The sequence below is a fragment of the Onychostoma macrolepis genome, chromosome 06 (genome assembly GCF_012432095.1).
Source record: "Onychostoma macrolepis isolate SWU-2019 chromosome 06, ASM1243209v1, whole genome shotgun sequence".
NCBI lineage: Eukaryota > Metazoa > Chordata > Actinopteri > Cypriniformes > Cyprinidae > Onychostoma > Onychostoma macrolepis.
Window position 1 is genome coordinate 27055098 of NC_081160.1, and position 18347 is coordinate 27073444.

Genomic DNA, 18347 nt, shown 5'->3' on the forward strand with positions numbered 1-18347 from the left:
AAGGTTTGATGGAGCATGTTCCACATGAAAACATAGGACTTCACTGAAAGTTTGCATGCATCCAGTTCATCCCTGAATGTTGGAATGAATTAATTCTATATGTGTTTTGTTAAAGGAATAGATTTACTCACCCTCTGGTCATCCAAGATTGTTTCTTCATCAGAACAGATTTGGAGAAATTTAGCATTATATCACTTGCTCACCAATGGATCCTCTGCAGTGAATGGGTGCCGTCAGAATGAGAGTTTAAACAGCTGATAAAAACATCCTAATAATCCACATCTAATCCACATGACTCCAGTCCATCAGTTAACATCTTGTGAATTGGAAAGCTGCATGTTTCCATTAAGACTTCAAACTGTTGCTATCTCTATCCATATTATTGCTTTCTTCCAGTGAAAAAGTCACCTTGCCTAAATCAGGAGAGAAATATGCACAGATCAAGCACTGCTTACAAGCAAAATCAGTCCTAAACAAATATGTTGGTGGATCTTGATGTGAGAGGACATCAGGAGATGAACTTTTTCACTGGAGGAAGCATTAGTATGGATCATGGACTGATATTTTAGTCAGAAGCCATGCTAAATGAATTAAAATGTGTCAATGATGGACTTAACAAGTTGTTAATTGATAGACTGAAGTGGTGTGGATTAATTGAGATGTTTTTTATCAGCTGTATGGACTCTCAAACTGACAGCACCCATTCACTACAGAGGATCCATTGATGCAATGCTAAATTTCTCCAAATCTTTAAAAGAAAGAATCTCACCTACATGTTGGATGGCCTAAGTAAATTTTAAGTAATCATTTTTATTTTTGGGTGAACTATTACTTTAACAGACTGTCTCCGAGCCCATGTTATTGCATCCTATGAACTTCTAGCTCAACCAATTACTTGCGTTTGGGAGCAGAACCACCTGTTTGACTGAGCAATGCTTCACAGGTTGGTAGGGAAAAAATGTACTTGTGTTTGTGCTTTGAGCTCTGGCCAAAAGCACAATATAAAGTAAATGTTTTATTATTCCTCACACTGTAATACTATTATAAATGCATTTTCCTTTATTATATTTCATAGCAGTGTACCAGGCTTACGCTGTATTAAATTCTATCCGTGAGAAGCAATTATTTTTATATATATTTCAGGAAAAATGTGCTCATGCATCTGTCTTCACAAGGTACTCATTTAGGTGACAGCAAATGAATGACAGACTGAAGGATTTCAATAACGGGGATGTCAAAGAAACTGACATTTAACAGAGGTCAGGGCCCCCTGCTACCACAACTGTCACATCGCTGACACACACCTGTATGTAAATAAGAGATGTTGACCTCGTTCAGAAAGACACAGTGATTACTCTGTCAGCAACACAAAGGAAGAAAGCCCCTGCAAGTGAACCCTAACGACATGATGGCACTGTAATGATAGCTTCCAGTTTTGGAGAGCGGAGATGCATAAAAATACCAGTCCATGTAAGTCGAAATGCTTGACTTAAGATATTATCAAGCTTCCTCAAAACCAACATGAGAGAGGTTTCAATAACATCCAGCATCAGAAAGAAGGGTTTGTAAGTTTTGCTTACAATGTTACATTGGACAATATGAATTGTAATGTCAACTTGTCAGATGAAAACAAGGCATCTTCACATAATCTGGCACCTGTACATCAATGTGAAGTTTTGAATGTGAAAAAAAAAAAAATGTTTAATGTCCCTGACAAATAAATAAATACAAAAATGTCATGGCCAAATGATTTCCCTGTGCCAGCAACCTGCCATTTATACAAAGGAGGGTTTGAAATATATCATGATATTCTATAGGAACAGTTTGTTTATTTATTTATTTATTTTAATTAATTAATTAATTAATTAATTAATTAATTAATTAATTTGTAATACTGCATTTTGGACAAATAAAATCTGGGATAAAACAAAACAGATTTCATAGGACCCTATATGTACATGTAGATATCATTATGTATATTTTGTAGGATCAGAACGAATCAGACAAATTTAAGATTCGATCAGAACATTGAAACATGAGGAGCCGAAATTCCAGAGAGGCCCCAAAGCAACAGGACGTCGTAAACCAGATCCCTAGCTCCAACCCGTCTGAAGAAAGCCTAACCAACAAGCCTCTTCCAGAACAGCTTGCAACATTAAAACAAAAGGAACACTTATTGATAATTCCAACTCAGGAAGGAGACTGTCAAATTTGGAGCAAGTAATCAAGACTGATGGTCAAAGAGATGACTGTCACATGCAAATCTGTGATAGAAATCACGAGCTACAGACTTTCTTGGGCGGATCCCCCCACCCAAGACAGACCAGACTGAAATTCCTGTGTTCACAGAGACTGTCTTTTCTATATGCACCTAAAATCATCTTAAAAGGACTTATGAGCAACTAATGATTTCTATGCATAAATCCATATTGTGTATGTAACCCACACATTGGACTATAACAAAATAGCTTAAGGGTTCATATCCTTGTTTGGTATGTATGAGTTTGAAAAATCATGCTTTAAATGTTTCTTCCAATCAATTCTTTGTCAAATGTATAATTTTTTGCTTTTCTCTTTTTGCCACCATGTTTTGACGCTGCTTTTTAGCGCTCTTTGAGCGTGCTTTGGCCTACATGCCAGCTGCTACTTAACACCACGATGAGAAGAAAAACCACCTAGTCTCGTTACATCCTTTTATTCTTTTACTTTAGTTTCTTTTCTTTCGGTTGAGTTTCGTGTTCAAAAGTTAAGTTTGCCGCGAAGTCCAGCTCCGACTTCACCCGCCCCAAACTTCAACCAGACCAATTCCGCATCTTCAGCCAACGCCCAACTATTGGCTCCCCGAGACTTCACTATGAATGACCACTGAACTGTCAGCCAATCAGCAACCTCAGGAAACCACCTTTTCCTGCAACGACGACGACAAAAGGGATTCCCTTAACACAAAGGCAATGCAACGCAAGTAACCTCCAGATTCTAACTGAGCTGGTGCATTTAATATAAATTTTAGCCTCATTGAGAAACTCAATGCGAGGGTTAATTAAGTGATTGATGGCTGTTCAGGTCTATGCAATAACACATATTGCTATAAACTTGGGTTTTCACTTCATTCTCTTAAACTTATCCTTTCCTCACATTCTCTTTCAGCAACTTGTGTGAATGCGTGTGTTCATGTGTTAGATTAATTTGCATGTCTTAGATTTATAAATAAAGTCTTATTTATATTGAAAAGAGAAGTATCTTGTGTTTTGTGCTTACAAGTTAATGTCTTAAACTGCCGGTCTTGTTACTGTGCTTATTAATAGTGTTTTCACTATATTTTGGATTTTAATATCCAGTGCAGAGTTGATGTTGTACGGCTCATTCAGTGAATTGCCGGTCGACTCAGTGATCAGCTGCAAAACAGTGATTCTGTTCAAATTTCCTATAAAATCATAAATAATTCCCTTTGAGCTAAATTTACCTTATTTACATATTACCCTACAATTTATAATATAATGTAATCATAATGTAATTACAAAGAATCAGCCAAAAACACAATTAAATGTGACATTTTAAAGTAGAAAGCCTGAAATAGTAATTTCTTATAAAACATACTTCAATAAACTCCAATTATATTTTACAGTCGGTAAGTTTCATTATTTCAATTAATTACACATTCTTTTTGAATAACCACTAAAACTGAAAATTTAAATGGAAACATTAAAACAAAGAAAAGAAAAAAATAAAATAAAATGGAAAAATTAGTAATGAAAGAAATTTCAGGATGCACTTTCCAATTTTTTTTTTTTTTTTTTTTTTTTACACTTTTTGCCAGCACTTAACATATTAAGGATGGGAAAAGCTACTTAATTGCATTCATTTGATTGCTTTTTTTATCTATTACAATCCTCACTTTCATTTTTAAGATACAGAAAATGATTGTGCTTCATTTTTAACTAAACAGTTTTATTTTAGTTAAGTTTTTATCAATAGTCAGATTTTGGACATGCATTCAAGTTTACCCAACGAATCAATCAAAAGTCCATCTGGATCCATCTAAAATCCAGGAAGGAAGCATGCTAAAGCCCTTAGACTACAATGAGGCCTACCTGCCAGACTAGCTCATTTAAGAATTTTTTGGTTAAACCACAATAAGATGACCCTCCGATTAATCATTTGACAGGCTGATCAAATTCAGCAGGGACCAGACCAGCTGCCCACATTCAAATGATCCAGAAAGCCTCCAAAGACATTCATTATTCACTTTGACATAAGATGACAAACAACTGATGGAGCCGGCATGCTGATGAGGTGTCTGGCAGAAATCGTGTGACAAGTGCACAGGCAGAGAGATAAGGTAAATCACAGGCCAGGAGGAAGTGAGGCATTTAATTGCTCTAAAAAGACATGTCATCTCTGACTCGCTAGACTTTATTGTGCTTGCCAGCCTGGATGATTGTGAGGTGCTCTTGTTTTGATATGTTAATTCCCCTCTGAAAACACTGTTTGTTGCGCACACTGTGGTGGGATTTTGTCATACGATGCATGCTTTATTTTCTGCGCAAAACTAATTGCTAAAACTGTTTCTTCAGTCCTGTGATGTACAGAGCAGAATTAACATCAAGCCCTGATTACACCATGAGAGGACTGATAGAACTTCAGAGTATAATATTGCCAAAAATGACCAGTATTTTACAAGACTGATAATTTTACTTTGAAATCAAAGCATACTGTAATTTTCTTTGGTAATTACATTACTTTATAAAAAGCATATTGCATTGCATTTAAACAGTATCACACTGTTGTTGTTGTCTACTGCAACAAAAACAAAATAAAAGCAAATAGTGAAAAAAATTTAACCGTTTAAATTATTCATACTGCAATAGCCTCTAGATCAGGTCTGTAGTAGAGTATTTTCTCATTTGTGACCCTGGACCACAAAACCAGTCTAAAGTCGCCGGGGTATATTTGTAGCAATAGCCAAAAATACATTGTATAGGTCAAAATTATAGATTTTTCTTTTATGCCAAAAATCATTAGGACATTAAGTAAAGATCATGTTCCATGAAGATATTTTGTAAATTTCCTACCGTGAATATATTAAAACTTCATTTTTGATTAGTAACATGCATTGCTAAGAACTTCATTTGGACAGCTTTAAAGGCAATTTTCTCAGTATTTCGATTTTTTTACACCCTCAGATTCCAGATTTTCAAATAGTTGTATCTCGGCAAAATATTGATGATGATGTATAAATATAAATTTAAAATAAATTGACCCTTATGACTGGTTTTGTGGTCCAGGGTAACATTTGCTCAAGTAAAGACTAAAATGTAAACCATAACATCACGATTAGAAATTTTAATAGCTCACTGAATTGATATCCTTTGACATAGTTCTCAGTTTTTAGAAAGCCATTCATCCAAGTGTTCAAAGGAACCTGGCACATTTTTAATTTCATAACTTCATTCCTTCATGCTTTTTTTTTACTCATCTTATCCTGTAACTATCCAATCGTGAAAAGCATAAATGCATTCCAAGATAAAAATTAGACAGATTGCAGATCACTTAAACGATCACCACTAATTGCTAAATCGGTCAAGGACTGCTCACAGAAAATTGCACTGAAAAATGACTGTGAAAGTACGTCTGCTAGTTGCCAGGAATACTGTAAATTCACACTAAAACCTTATATGGTGTAGATTAAAAAATCAGATGTCTGGGAAACAGTGGGGAAAAAGAGAAGAGAGGAAGAGCATGTGATACAGGGTTACAGTTACCGTCGTTATGATTTTCACTGATCAGCAGAAATATAGTTATTTGTTTCTTTGGATTGGTGTAGGCAGAACGTAGTTTAAGGCAACTTGCAATTACCTAAGTCAGTTCATACAATCCTATATCTGAATGAGTCATGCAAACGGTGGTTAAAAAGGCACAGTGGGAAACTGAGTTTAAAGCAGTAATGGCTCCCTACCAACAAGTACAACAGTACTCAAATTGCTGAAATTGCTCGTTCAAGGCTTTGCTAAGGGAGACACTAATTAAATAAAACACAAATTGAAAAACGAGAAAGCCCTTATCTTAAGCTTCAGAAACAGAAGGTCCCAGGTTTTCTAATTGAAATGAGTAATGCAGCCAATGCCAGGGTAGTTGCATATATAATTCGGCCTCAAAATGAAGAGCCTTTTTGTTCGGTATTCTAAGTCAGTCAGTGCTTGTCAATTGATTACATCATCTACAAAAAGCTGACGCTCAATCTCCTTGCTATTTTCAAAGTCTCTTTTATCTTTGAGAGCACAGTGCTAGATGGGCAAAAGAGAGTGCCTTTGTTTTTCCCAGCCACACATGTCCTTTTCAATATTCGAAGGAAACCATGTGAGTTCTGCGCTGTAGCGCGCCAGACCTCATGATTCTCTATTTCTCTTTGAAATAAACTGTCTGTTTTACCGCTCCGCTTGATGTGAGGCCCAAATGAACATAGTCAATTTGTTCCTGCTGGTCTGTTTTTTACCGAAAATGGACAGCTCTGAATGGCATGTTTTGTCGGAAGCTGGGGCGGTAAATGCTGTCATTACTTTAAAACGTTTGATTGCCAAGGTCCTGAGGAATTGCGCTCACTCATCTGCTCTTACCTTTTCCGTCGACTGCGACGTCCCGAAGAAAATGGGGATGAAAGCGAGCCAGATGATGCAGGTGGTGTACATGGTAAAGCCGATGGGCTTGGCCTCGTTGAAGGTCTCGGGCACCCCTCGCGTCTTGATGGCGTACACCGTGCACGTCACCATCAGCAACATGCTATATCCCAGGAGGCAGATGAGCGACAAGTCCGATATGTCGCACTTTAGGACTCCACGCGCCATCTCGGGATCTGCCGTGCGCTGGTCCTCATAGTCAATAAGAGCTTGGGAAGGGTCCACTGCGAACCAGATGCACACCCCTAGGAGCTGAACGGAAATCAAGCTGAAGGTGATTACCAACTGCGAAGCCGGACTGATAAAGCGTGGCGCGCTCACTGTCATTTTTCCCTGCTCGAAAATCCGATAAATCCGATTGGTTTTGGTGAGCAGCGCCGCATAACTGATGCTCATTCCGAGCCCCAGGAAAATTCGCCTCAGCGAACAGATCCCTACATCTGGGGTCGAGATCATCAGGAAGGTGGTGGCGTAACACAAAAAGATTCCTGTAAGCAGGACGTAGCTGAGCTCGCGTCCAGATGCCTTAACAATCGGTGTGTCGTTGTAGCGAATGAAGCTGATCACAACAAAAAGAGTGGCTATGATGCCGAGAATAGCGATGAGGACCGGTATGACTGCCCAGGGCGAGCTCCACTCCAGCTTCACAATCGGAATGGGCTGGCAGCCTGTGTGATTCTTGTTAGGTCTTAAATCAAAGCGGCACATCTTGCAGGTGTAGAGGTCGTGCTGATACTGGTAACCATCGCAGCGCTCGCAGTGCCAGCAGCAGGAAATGCCCTTAACGATCTTTTTGCGCCACCCGGGTTTGCAGGGCTGACTGCAGATGGAAGTCGGCACCTGCTTCCCTCCACCTGGCCACTGCATCGCCCGCATCTGAATTGCAAAAAAACAAACAGTATTTACCATTTACCTCAGCTAAGGATGAAACAATGTTTAACATATCAAATGAGTGTTTTCACTTCCTCATCCGTTGACTCAAAGGATCAATTTTAAGCAGTTTTCCTCAAGGCTATACTTCAGTCCTTTCTCATAAGCGATGTGTGCGTCAAGTTCACCAAAAAGTGAAAACTCTGTCAGTGCTTGCTCACTCTCACATCGCTCCAAACCCATATTGCTGCTTGTTTTTCTGCAGAACGCTTTTTTGGAGAAATTATTGTGCAGCTCGTTATAAAATGACAAAAAAAAAGTGAATAGAAGCTGTAAAGCTCCCCCCCAAAAAAAGTTGTCCATTTGACTATAACATTTGACTGCTATAATCTAAAGCGATATGTTTAAGGAAAAGATCATAAGTGTTTATTATACCAATAATACTAATACTAACAAGTGTTGCTGGTTTTCACTTGTGTACAATGTGACATGACGTTTTTAAATTCTGGACACTACCTTCAGATTATAACGACATTAATTTTGGTCTGTCACACAAAGCAATTCAGAAGACTTACAATTCACACACATTTTCATAGAGCTTTTTTTTTTTTTTGCCCTTTTCGGAGCTTGAAAGCTATAATCACTGTTGTTGTTGTATGGCAATAACTGATAAAGATTCTTTAAAAAAGCCTACATTTGTGTTGGACAAAAATAATGACAAAATACAGGTTTGAAATGGTATGAGGGAGAAAAAACAAGACAAGAATTGAATATATACTTACATTCAGGTAAAGTTGGTCAGTCCAGTGACCGATGGTCTTGTATTCAGCTGTTTTATTCTTTATCTGGTACTGGTAGATATCGTAACGGCCCGGGGCATCTCCGTTCTCATTGAACTGCACTGGACTGCCGGCAATTCCTGAAGATGTGAGCAGAGAAATCTGATTAAAAGATGCAGAAAGTGTTACACCATATAGCTTCACAGTAATGAGCAACCGCTCATGTTCAGACATATCCAGGTCAGCGTCCAAAATCTGTGAACGAAATTCACCTGAGATTGATGGTGAGCTAGAAACTGCAATATGTTAAGCTGGACTAAATGTGCTAGCAGTCAATATAATACAACTTCTGTTAAATATATTGCTTTAGTGGTTACTTAATGCTATATCTACGCTATAGTAAATAGCAATGCGTGTTTCAAAACCACTTATTTGTAATATAACAATAAGCATCGTGCCCAAAGTAGGAAAAAAGAACCTCATTTGAACTTGAAATTGAAAAAAAAAAAAAAATGCATTACCACTGCTTAGTATAAAATGCATGGGTGAATTTATTTAGCTCCATATAAACAAGTCGAAATTCCCTTTGCAGATATCTAACCTCAAGTACATTGAGTGCAATTTCTATTTTGTGAGAGCAGTAGCTTATGGAAGGAGGCAGGCGAGGTGGACAGGATAACAATGGTGCTGCATCCCATGATGCATTTTAGATTAGGTGCCTTATTCTGTGGAAAACCCTGCTGTCTCAGGCTTTAAAGTTTTGGTTAAGCTATCTGTATTCCAAGCACCTGACCGTGTCCAACTTAATTCCCTGGACCCTGTGCAGCCGAGTCTACCGAACAATAGCACAAGAAATTGTGTTTTCACTACTTGTGTTTGGGTTATAACTATTTTGAGGCACAATACACATGAAATTCTCACTGAAATCTAAGGGTGATTATCAGCAATGGTGGATTTCTGTTGATGAATATCCATTCTTCTTTGTGCAAGCTTGGAAGCTGCGAGAGGCTTATTTCAAACTCTGATGAGTCAACCGCTCTGGATTAGTGAATTAAGATTTTTTACAGCCATGCTTGGTGGCGGTGCAGTTTACAATATAATGCAGACAGATGTAAAGGATTATGAGAATTTCATAAGGACAAAATATTCATCAAAACAAGAGGGTGCATATGAAGTGATTGAGATTCCCAAAGTACACTCTTAAAAATAAAGGTGCTTCAAAAGGTTCTTCAAGCGATGCCATTTAAGAACCATTTTTGGTTCCACAAAGAACCATTCAGTCAAAGGTTCTTTAAAGAACCATCTCTTCCTTACCTTTTTTATAATCTGAAGAACCTTCTTTCACCACAAATAACCTTTTGTGAAACAGAAAGGTTCTTCAGATGTTAAAGGTTCTTTATAGAACCATTTAGACAAAAAGGTTATTCTATGGCATCGTGAAGCACCTTTATTTTTAAGAGTGTAAGCACTCAGTTACAGACTCACTCAGGCGTATGACCTTACCATATGAAATTATTATCAGTGGTGCTCAAACTTCAACCTAAATACTAAAAGTCAGCGCACAACTTGTCCCTCACATTTTTTCTAGACATGAGTGATGGCTCAAATCTTCTGGGTTACTGAGGAATGGTGTGATATTATGTTTCTAATCATAATATTATTATAACAAGATTTTTAAGTATTTTTAAATAGCAATGCCTTAGCAACCCTCTCAAACACCCAAGCAACAGCATGCGCTAAACTACTCACAAGACTTTAGCAACCACACTGCAAACTCTGTTGTGGTGGTGACATTTTAAAAATCTAGTTATTAAACATGATATAGACAGAGCAAAACTCACAGAAACCAGTATTATGACTTGTTTGTTTATTATTCAGTATAGGGTTCTGACTCTACCAGGAAGATGCCACTAAACAGTGAACTGTCCCCAGACATATATCCTTATTAGAGCCATGAGTGTACTCCACAGCATCAAAGGGTTGAGAGTTTTCTTCTGAGGTTCATTTGATGAGACATTGTGCAGCACTTCAAACAATGGGATCAGGGAGAAGCACAGGTAGACTTCCACCTCCAGAGACAGAGCTTACCACTCAGCCAAGAGATTGTTCTCCAACCATAATATTCAGTGGAGAAGACACACGGTCACTGCCAGCATCACAATGAGTCTTTGTCCTAAAGATTACTGAAAATCATACTGATAGAACCATATAATGATAAACAGAAAGAGAGATAGAATGATAGAGACATAGAAAGACAAACAGAAATAGAAAGACAGACAAACAGACAGACAGACTGATATATAAATAATGACAGACAGGCAGACAGACAGATAGACAGACGATAGAACGATAGATAGATAGAACGATAGATAGAACGATAGACAGACAGACAGACAGACAGACAGACAGACAGACAGACAGACAGACAGACAGACAGACAGACAGATAGATAGATAGATAGATAGATAGATAGATAGATAGATAGATAGATAGATAGATAGATAGATAGATAGATAGATAGATAGATAGATAGATAGATAGATAGATAGATAGATAGATAGATAGATAGATAGATTTTCTATATTAAAGCCACTTCAATTTAGTCAGACATAATAATATAAAATAAAAATTGTTAGAGAATACTTAATTACATTGTAACCAGGACTGTTTAAATGTAAGGTTGAAAATGTATCTTAATGAAACTGAAAATGAAAGTGTTCTGTCATTTTTCACCAGCCATCAGCAGGACTTTAAGACCCATTTTGGCAGTAATGTATGTTGTTAAAAAAGACAATGTGGAGAAAACCTGCAATTTGAGCTTTGGAAGCAATGGCAGCAGTTTAAAGACTTCATACTCCGTAAACTTACAAAGAAGAAACCACTCTGGACGAGAGTGATGGCTACACAGATAGAAAAGTGATGGGTCGCCTCATTCATTCTCAGGCTATTCAAGTCTCTAACTAACCTCACTCAAAGTCACATGGAAAGGGGAGGACAGAGTTATGTGTGAAAGGTAGCACTGAAAACGTGCAATGCAGAGTTACTAGACAGTTTTGAAACAACTTTGGCTACATACAGCAGGTCTCAAATCGTGCAAAATGGTCTTTCTCATCAGGCTCATGCTTATATAGCAGTAAATTGCTGCCAGACACTGGATCTCAGCTCATCTGCTGCAAACGTCTGCCATGGCCACTTCTGAACTGGCAGGAGAAGTGTTGCAAACTGACTGCATTCTGAACACAATTATAATTATCAACATATCTGTTCATTAACAGGAATAAGATGACACTGAGTAATACAAAAGCTGTTGTTTTGCTGTAAACAGGGTTATAGGTGTAAGAATTAATTCACTAGGCCAGTATGTAATGATGCAAGAGTCTAATACTTTGATGTAAAAAGTGCTTGTAAAGAGTCTTTCAACTAAAAAAAAAACATTAGCATAATTAATGCTTGAATAAAAAAGAATTGCTGATACTCCACTTGTTTGTACACATACCGTAGGGTCCAAACGTCAGACTCCACATAAAAAATCTGAGAACTTTGTTGTAGGAGTAGTGGTAGGATTTTTAATAATGTAAACATAGAATTAACAAGAAGTATAATCTAATATGATTTGAACATGCAGCTACTCCTCAGACGTTCATACTGGAGAACATGATCATCAGACTATGAGCAGGATCATAAACTTGTGGAGTTATTAAAGCAAAAAGCGTGAAAAGACAATTTGAAACCCATGTACATATCTCACTTCAGCTTTCAACTAAAATTGATATGTTGATGATATAATTTCTTATGAAAAAAAAATACAAAAATGCAAAGTAAAAGATTTTAATAGTGGCTATTTCGCCATGGCCAGTTGACCTTGCTTTTAAAAACAGTTAGGTAAACATGTTTACAGTGTTAAATATCTTTTTATTAAGATTTTAAAATATGCAAATGTATTTACATAATTAAATAAATGTCATTTGTATATACAGATATGAACAAAAATGTGAAATAACTGCACTCAATCAATACTTAGATCAGAATTTTTTTTTTTTTTTATAAAAAAACAGAATCTGCACTCACTTATAAGCTTAATAAATGTTTTTTGGGATTTTATATTGTACAAAAAGCACAAATGGATCATCAGTATCATTAAACATTTCAGTTTATAAGTGAATTCGGATCCTGCTTTTTCTCATTTGGCATATATACAGATATTCAAAAGATTTTTTTCCCCTAAAAATAGCCACATAAATTATACTTGTGAACTTTCTGTTCATCAAATAATCCTTAGAAAATGTATCACAGTGTCAAGTCAAGTCAAGTCAAGTCACCTTTATTTATATAGCGCTTTTACAATACAGATTGTGTCAAAGCACTTAACAGTATCAAATTGGAGGATAGAGTGTCAGTAATGTATAATGATAAGATTAAACACTCAATTTTCAGTTAAAGGCATTTCATTATTGAATTCAGAGATGTCATTGTCTAGCTCAGTTTAGTTTAAATAGTATCTGTGCAATCAAATCGGCGATAATCGCTAGAAATTAAGTGTCCCCAACTGAGCAAGCCAGAGATATTTTGTCCACAAAATATTGGCAGCACAACTGTTTTCAATACTGATAATAATAAGAAATGTTTCTTGAGCAGCAAATAAGCATATTACAAAGATTTCTGAAGGATCATGTGACACTGAAGACTGGAGTAATGATGCTGAAAATTCAGCTTTTCCTTATGATCAAATAAATGCACCCTTAGTAACCATAAGAGACGTCTTTCAAAAATATTAAAAACTACACTGTATGCACTTCATTTTAAAAAGAGAAAGCAATATTTTAAGCCAGTTTTCAGCATGCCTAAAACGTTAGATTAATTATGCTAATCATATACGCATTAATGTATATTTTAATTTATTGTCAGCCCTAATATACAGTAATTTGCTCGCTGTGGGAAACAGTGGTCTTTTTACAATGTACTGTGTTGCTATAATAAGCTCACTGGATTTGGCAAAGTTTATGAGCTTTTACAATCTTCAAGAATTTAAATAGGTGTATATCCCTGTACTACCACTTATAATGCGTTGTCTATTACTTACATAAATTACTTTTACTATTACTTACTATTACTTACTTTTGCTTTATATATACATACAGTAATAGGCAAACCTTACCAAACAATACCACGCAATGAATAAATGTGACCAGCACAGAATTGCTGGTACTGATTACCGGCTCAGTTCGATCACTGAGTATAATTCATTAAAACACCAGTTCTTAACTGGTTCCCGAAGGACTCCTCAATCAAGTGTTTATGTTCTGAACTAGCATTCAACTCCCGCAGTAATTGTCAGGCACTTCATTAATTCAATTAGGTCTGCACGTTTTCTCCTGGAAAAAAACGTCATGGCCTATTCCAAAGCAGACGCTATTGAAACAATAAAGCTCAGTAGAGAATCATTCAATCAAATGCGCTAATGCTTGAAGGGCACTTGGTCAGAGGACCATGTGACAGATCGATTTGCACAACAGTTGACCCAGTTGGGAAAAAAAAAAAAAAGTTTATGACCCTGAAAGTCATATTCTATTAGCCGGTTACACTTCAGAACTGTAGGCCACATCATCATGGTCCTCAGAGTAAATGTGAATACTCAGTAAATTAATTAGTCATACTGTCATTGATAGCCCAGGAAGAACATGTCCAAAGGGTGTTGTGAGCCACTGCGAACTGCTTTAATTAACACATACATGGCTCAGGAGAAACCTTGGCTTGGGTACGCTAAGCACATATCAAAATACTTTTCTGGGGAGCAGTCTGTCATTCCTCAGGGCTTCTGTTGTTTCTCACAACTCTAATCCATTCCAGCAGCTAATCTTTGTGAAACCATTTGTTGACAATTTACGGCCAGGGTGGGGCTTTAGTAAAAGGATTTTGGACAACTTTCAAAAAAACGTATCCTGTGAGAGAGCCGTTTTAAATTGTTATGTTGCAATAAAGAAATTTAAATTCACAGTCAGAGGGCTAATTATGCAAAAATCCCTTTTCTTAAGCACCCATAAACAGATGCTTGCTCTGTGCTAGTAGGTCTGTCAAAGGACAAACAGAAGAGCAGTAATGCAGAAGGTAAACCGCTTACCTGCTATCTTGACATTGCGGATGTACTTTAGCAGGAGGGTTCCATCAACTGGGTCCATTTTGGAACAGAGTCCCACCTTGCCAGGGCAGAGGTCTTTGTGCATGTTGTGGAGGGCGTGCGCCATCGAGTACACCGCATCAATCACGAACATCACCTTTCCTTCTTGCTCGTAGGACGAGTCTTTTCCGATCCTCTCTTGATCTGACAGACAAAAGAAAAAGTTTGCATCAACATCGGCTGACGTGTCATTAGATTTTGACTGAATTGTCACACTCACACCAGGACGGCACTGGAAGAGACTGATGTTGCACATCTTGATGCTTTCTACACCGAATGCGTCAAAGTTCCTTGCCACCTCAGAGTCTTCACTAATAATGAACCAATCAGATGTGAACTCGAGGCAACATTTTGGGAGACTTTTTGAATTTAATAAAATAAATAAAACATGTAAAATAATAAATTGTGTTTAAATTTCTTTACTTGGGGCTTATTTCATCAAGAAAAAAAATAAAAAAATTAAAAAAAATAATAAAGTAAAATAAAATAAATAAAAATTATATATAAAAATAAATAAAAATAAACAAGTGGCTGGAATTGCTGAGTAACACATTAAAAATAGATTCATTTGGACATTCATCTGCCTCATCAGGTTTGTGCAGTGCAGAAAGGCCTACTGATTATAATTACAGCAGCCTATTTTGGTTGTGTTGCAACATGAACATGTTACTTAGAGAGCTTTATTTTTTTAGACAAGTGGAACACCAAACTAGTTACATTTCCCAGGTGTTTCGTTTACCAAAAATACAATAATAGTAGTTGTAATGTGATGCTATCAAATCATTTAAACTGCTCCTGCCCCAATGTGCATTTTACTTCTGAGTCAAACATGAATATGTTTTATTTTATAAAATATTTGGGTGTGTAATTGGAATGAAATTAAGCAAAACTGTTTTTGAGGACCAGAGGATCATACTTGTCATTTACATACTATGAAAACAATTCAAAACATAATAATTTAGAGCATGTTGCTTCTTTAATAAGCACTGTGCACAGCGGTGTTACAGGGTGATGCACTTTAAACACTAATCAATTGAATTTTATAAACCAATTTAATCAGCTTGCTAGCAACAAAACCAGAATGCATTAAGGAAATATTTTGTTTCAGTTGCATGAAAGTAGAGCAAAGTGGACTTGAAGGATGTTCCTACTGTACATAAATGAATCATATAAGCACAAACAGTCTTAGTCCACAAAGAAAAGCAACTTTCTGAACAATGACTAAACTTGGCATTAAAAACAGGATCATCAAGGTAGCAGCTCAATGTTATATCATCCTGTCATATAAATAATGTACACATATGGAATTGTGTAAAACCATACTGAGGTGTAAGGATGATCTAAAATGGATATATTATACATCTCATCAAGCTATAATTAGAAAGTATTAGAACTATTAGAAATGTAAAGCAGCATCATCCTGACACTTTTGTCATAAATGTTTCAGATTTGGGTCTTAAACATTGCTGTGGCAACTATGATATAACATAAAAATGTATATTCGGGCACAGCTTTGGTCATGAATACACTGTAAAAAGTTGTTAAGTTGACTTAACTTAAAAAAATGAGGAAAACCGTTGCCTTAAAATTTTGAAGTAAATGATAATTAAAAAAATAAGTTAATTGAATTGTCAAGTTCACTTAACTTTTTTTTTTATTATTTATTATTATGTACTTAATAATTTTAAGGCAACGGGTTTCCTCAATTTTTTTAAGTTAAGTCAACTTATCACTTTTTACAGTGTAGTAATTATGTTATGTGAGTTGCTGAAAGGTGTTATTTAATATAGATATACGTAATAGCATAAAAATTGAATAAATGAATGAATAAATAAAGGAATAAATAATGTGCATACTTAAAAACTTGCGTATACTTTAAAACAACTGATTGGCATCACTAAAAATGTAAATACAAATTTAAATAATAAATTAAAATATTAAAATAAAATATTACATTAAATAAGTTGGCTTCTATTTGATTTTACAGTTGCACTGTTATGAGTAAAAGGTTGTATTTTAAATAACTGCTACAGAACTTGTTACATGTGACACTCCAAAAAGACTGTATTTAAATAGAAAGGGGGGGAAATAATCAAATATCTACAATATGCCACGAGTTGTGATCTCACATGTTCAGTTATCCAAGTCCTGTATCTTGCTCTTCATGCCACGGATAAATGAAAGAGGTCTGGTAACACACGAGGGCGGAATAATAGACAGGGAGACAGCAAGCAAGATTAATTATCTCTCAGCGCTCATATAATCATGCCAGACAGCTGTATATTCATTAGAGCTGGAGTTGCTCAGCTTGGGTTTTTTTTTGTAAGGTCTTAATTGCAAAGGAGCTGTTTCAATTATGACCCTGCCAGAACAAACCGTGGAGATAGCTGTCAGATGTCAGGTTGGCAGATTGCAGGGTACACTCTTCAGAATAAAGCCTGTGCCATTGTCATTTTGGGTTACTGCCAGCATTTACAGTACATTTACAGTATTTCAAACAACTGCAAAAACTGAAAGAGCAATCATTACGCTTTACAATAGAATGCCTTTCAGGTTAATGTTGCTTAGTGCAGAATTGTACCAATGCTTGAAATTTCAAAAAGGCTGGTTTCCTCTTTTGCTCAATATTCTTTTCTGTTTTGCCCAAGACAAACCCGTCCATACCCATACATTATCTAAACAAAGCCAGTGCATTTTTTTTCTTCTAAAAGCTCCTGTTAGTAAAGAAATGTCTGTCCTATTCTTCTAGAGTTTCTAATCACCAGCACTTCAGCTTTGCCTTAAACAGAAAGCCAAAGGCAATTTAACATCCTCGACAGTCCCTTTGCATCTTGAAAACCCTAAATTAAAGAGGCAGGTTATGCTTGTGTAATTGTTCACCACAAGCATAACTATTGGTGGTGGGGGGGACCGTTTGAGTTCTGCCGCGGGTCTGCCTGTGAGAAAAATTCCATTGTGAATCTCTGCTGGGGGAGGATGGTCAGCCCACACGCTTCTTAAAGCTCTTCATACACAAACACACACAAACACATTAGCACTCTCACTGGCAGATGAACACACACATACATGCTGTTTGTATTCTATGTGCACACAAAAGCCTACAGATTCTAGTTACAAGCACAAACTCCTGATCAAATAGTGTGAGTGCTTCCACATATGCTACTGTTCAACTAGTTTACATAATGTGTAATACAAAGTAAAAACACTGAAACCCCAAAAATTATATTAATAAAATGCAGAACATGCATCAAATATACAAGATTGATATCTGATTAAGTCAATTAATTAGATTAAATTCAATTAAATCATCCTGCATACTTAAAAATAATTGATTGGTAAAACAAAGCAAAGCTAAACAAAACCAGAAAAATCAAATCAAATCAAATGTATAGATTTTGATTTTGTCTTCATATGGGGCATTTTTTCTCCAAATATTGTCATAAGAATTAAATTAAATTATTTTACATAAGCATAATTGATTAACTAACATATCATATATATATATATATATATATATGTGTGTGTGTGTGTGTGTGTGTGTATATACACACATACACACACACACACACACGCACACACACACACACACACACACAGGGCTTTGAGGGCTTTTAAAGTTACACATTCTTCTCCTCCATGTCACACTATAGCGCCATTTTGGAGAGTATCACATACATGAACAATGTATGCTGTTCTGTGTCAACAGCACCCTATGCAGATACATTGTTTACGCTTTGATCTGAATGAGCCATTTTCTCACAAAATATATCAGATTAATTCAATTCAATTCAATTCAATTAATAATAAAATAATAATAAGATAAAATAAATAATAAAATAAAATGTTTTA

At 36.2% G+C, this 18347-nt stretch overlaps 1 protein-coding gene across 2 annotated transcripts in view; it reads right to left on the reverse strand.

The window, feature by feature from the left end:
• The window catches only part of grm4 (glutamate receptor, metabotropic 4), a 172203-nt gene that overhangs the window by 20370 nt on the left and 133486 nt on the right, over positions 1–18347 (reverse strand). For both annotated transcript variants that reach the window (XM_058780032.1, XM_058780033.1), the window contains exons 7-9: positions 14442–14642; positions 8327–8463; positions 6615–7550 (exon numbers count right to left, since the gene is read on the reverse strand). In XM_058780032.1, the coding sequence (XP_058636015.1) occupies positions 6615–7550; positions 8327–8463; positions 14442–14642 (1274 nt within the window). The remainder of the gene's footprint in view (positions 1–6614; positions 7551–8326; positions 8464–14441; positions 14643–18347) is intronic.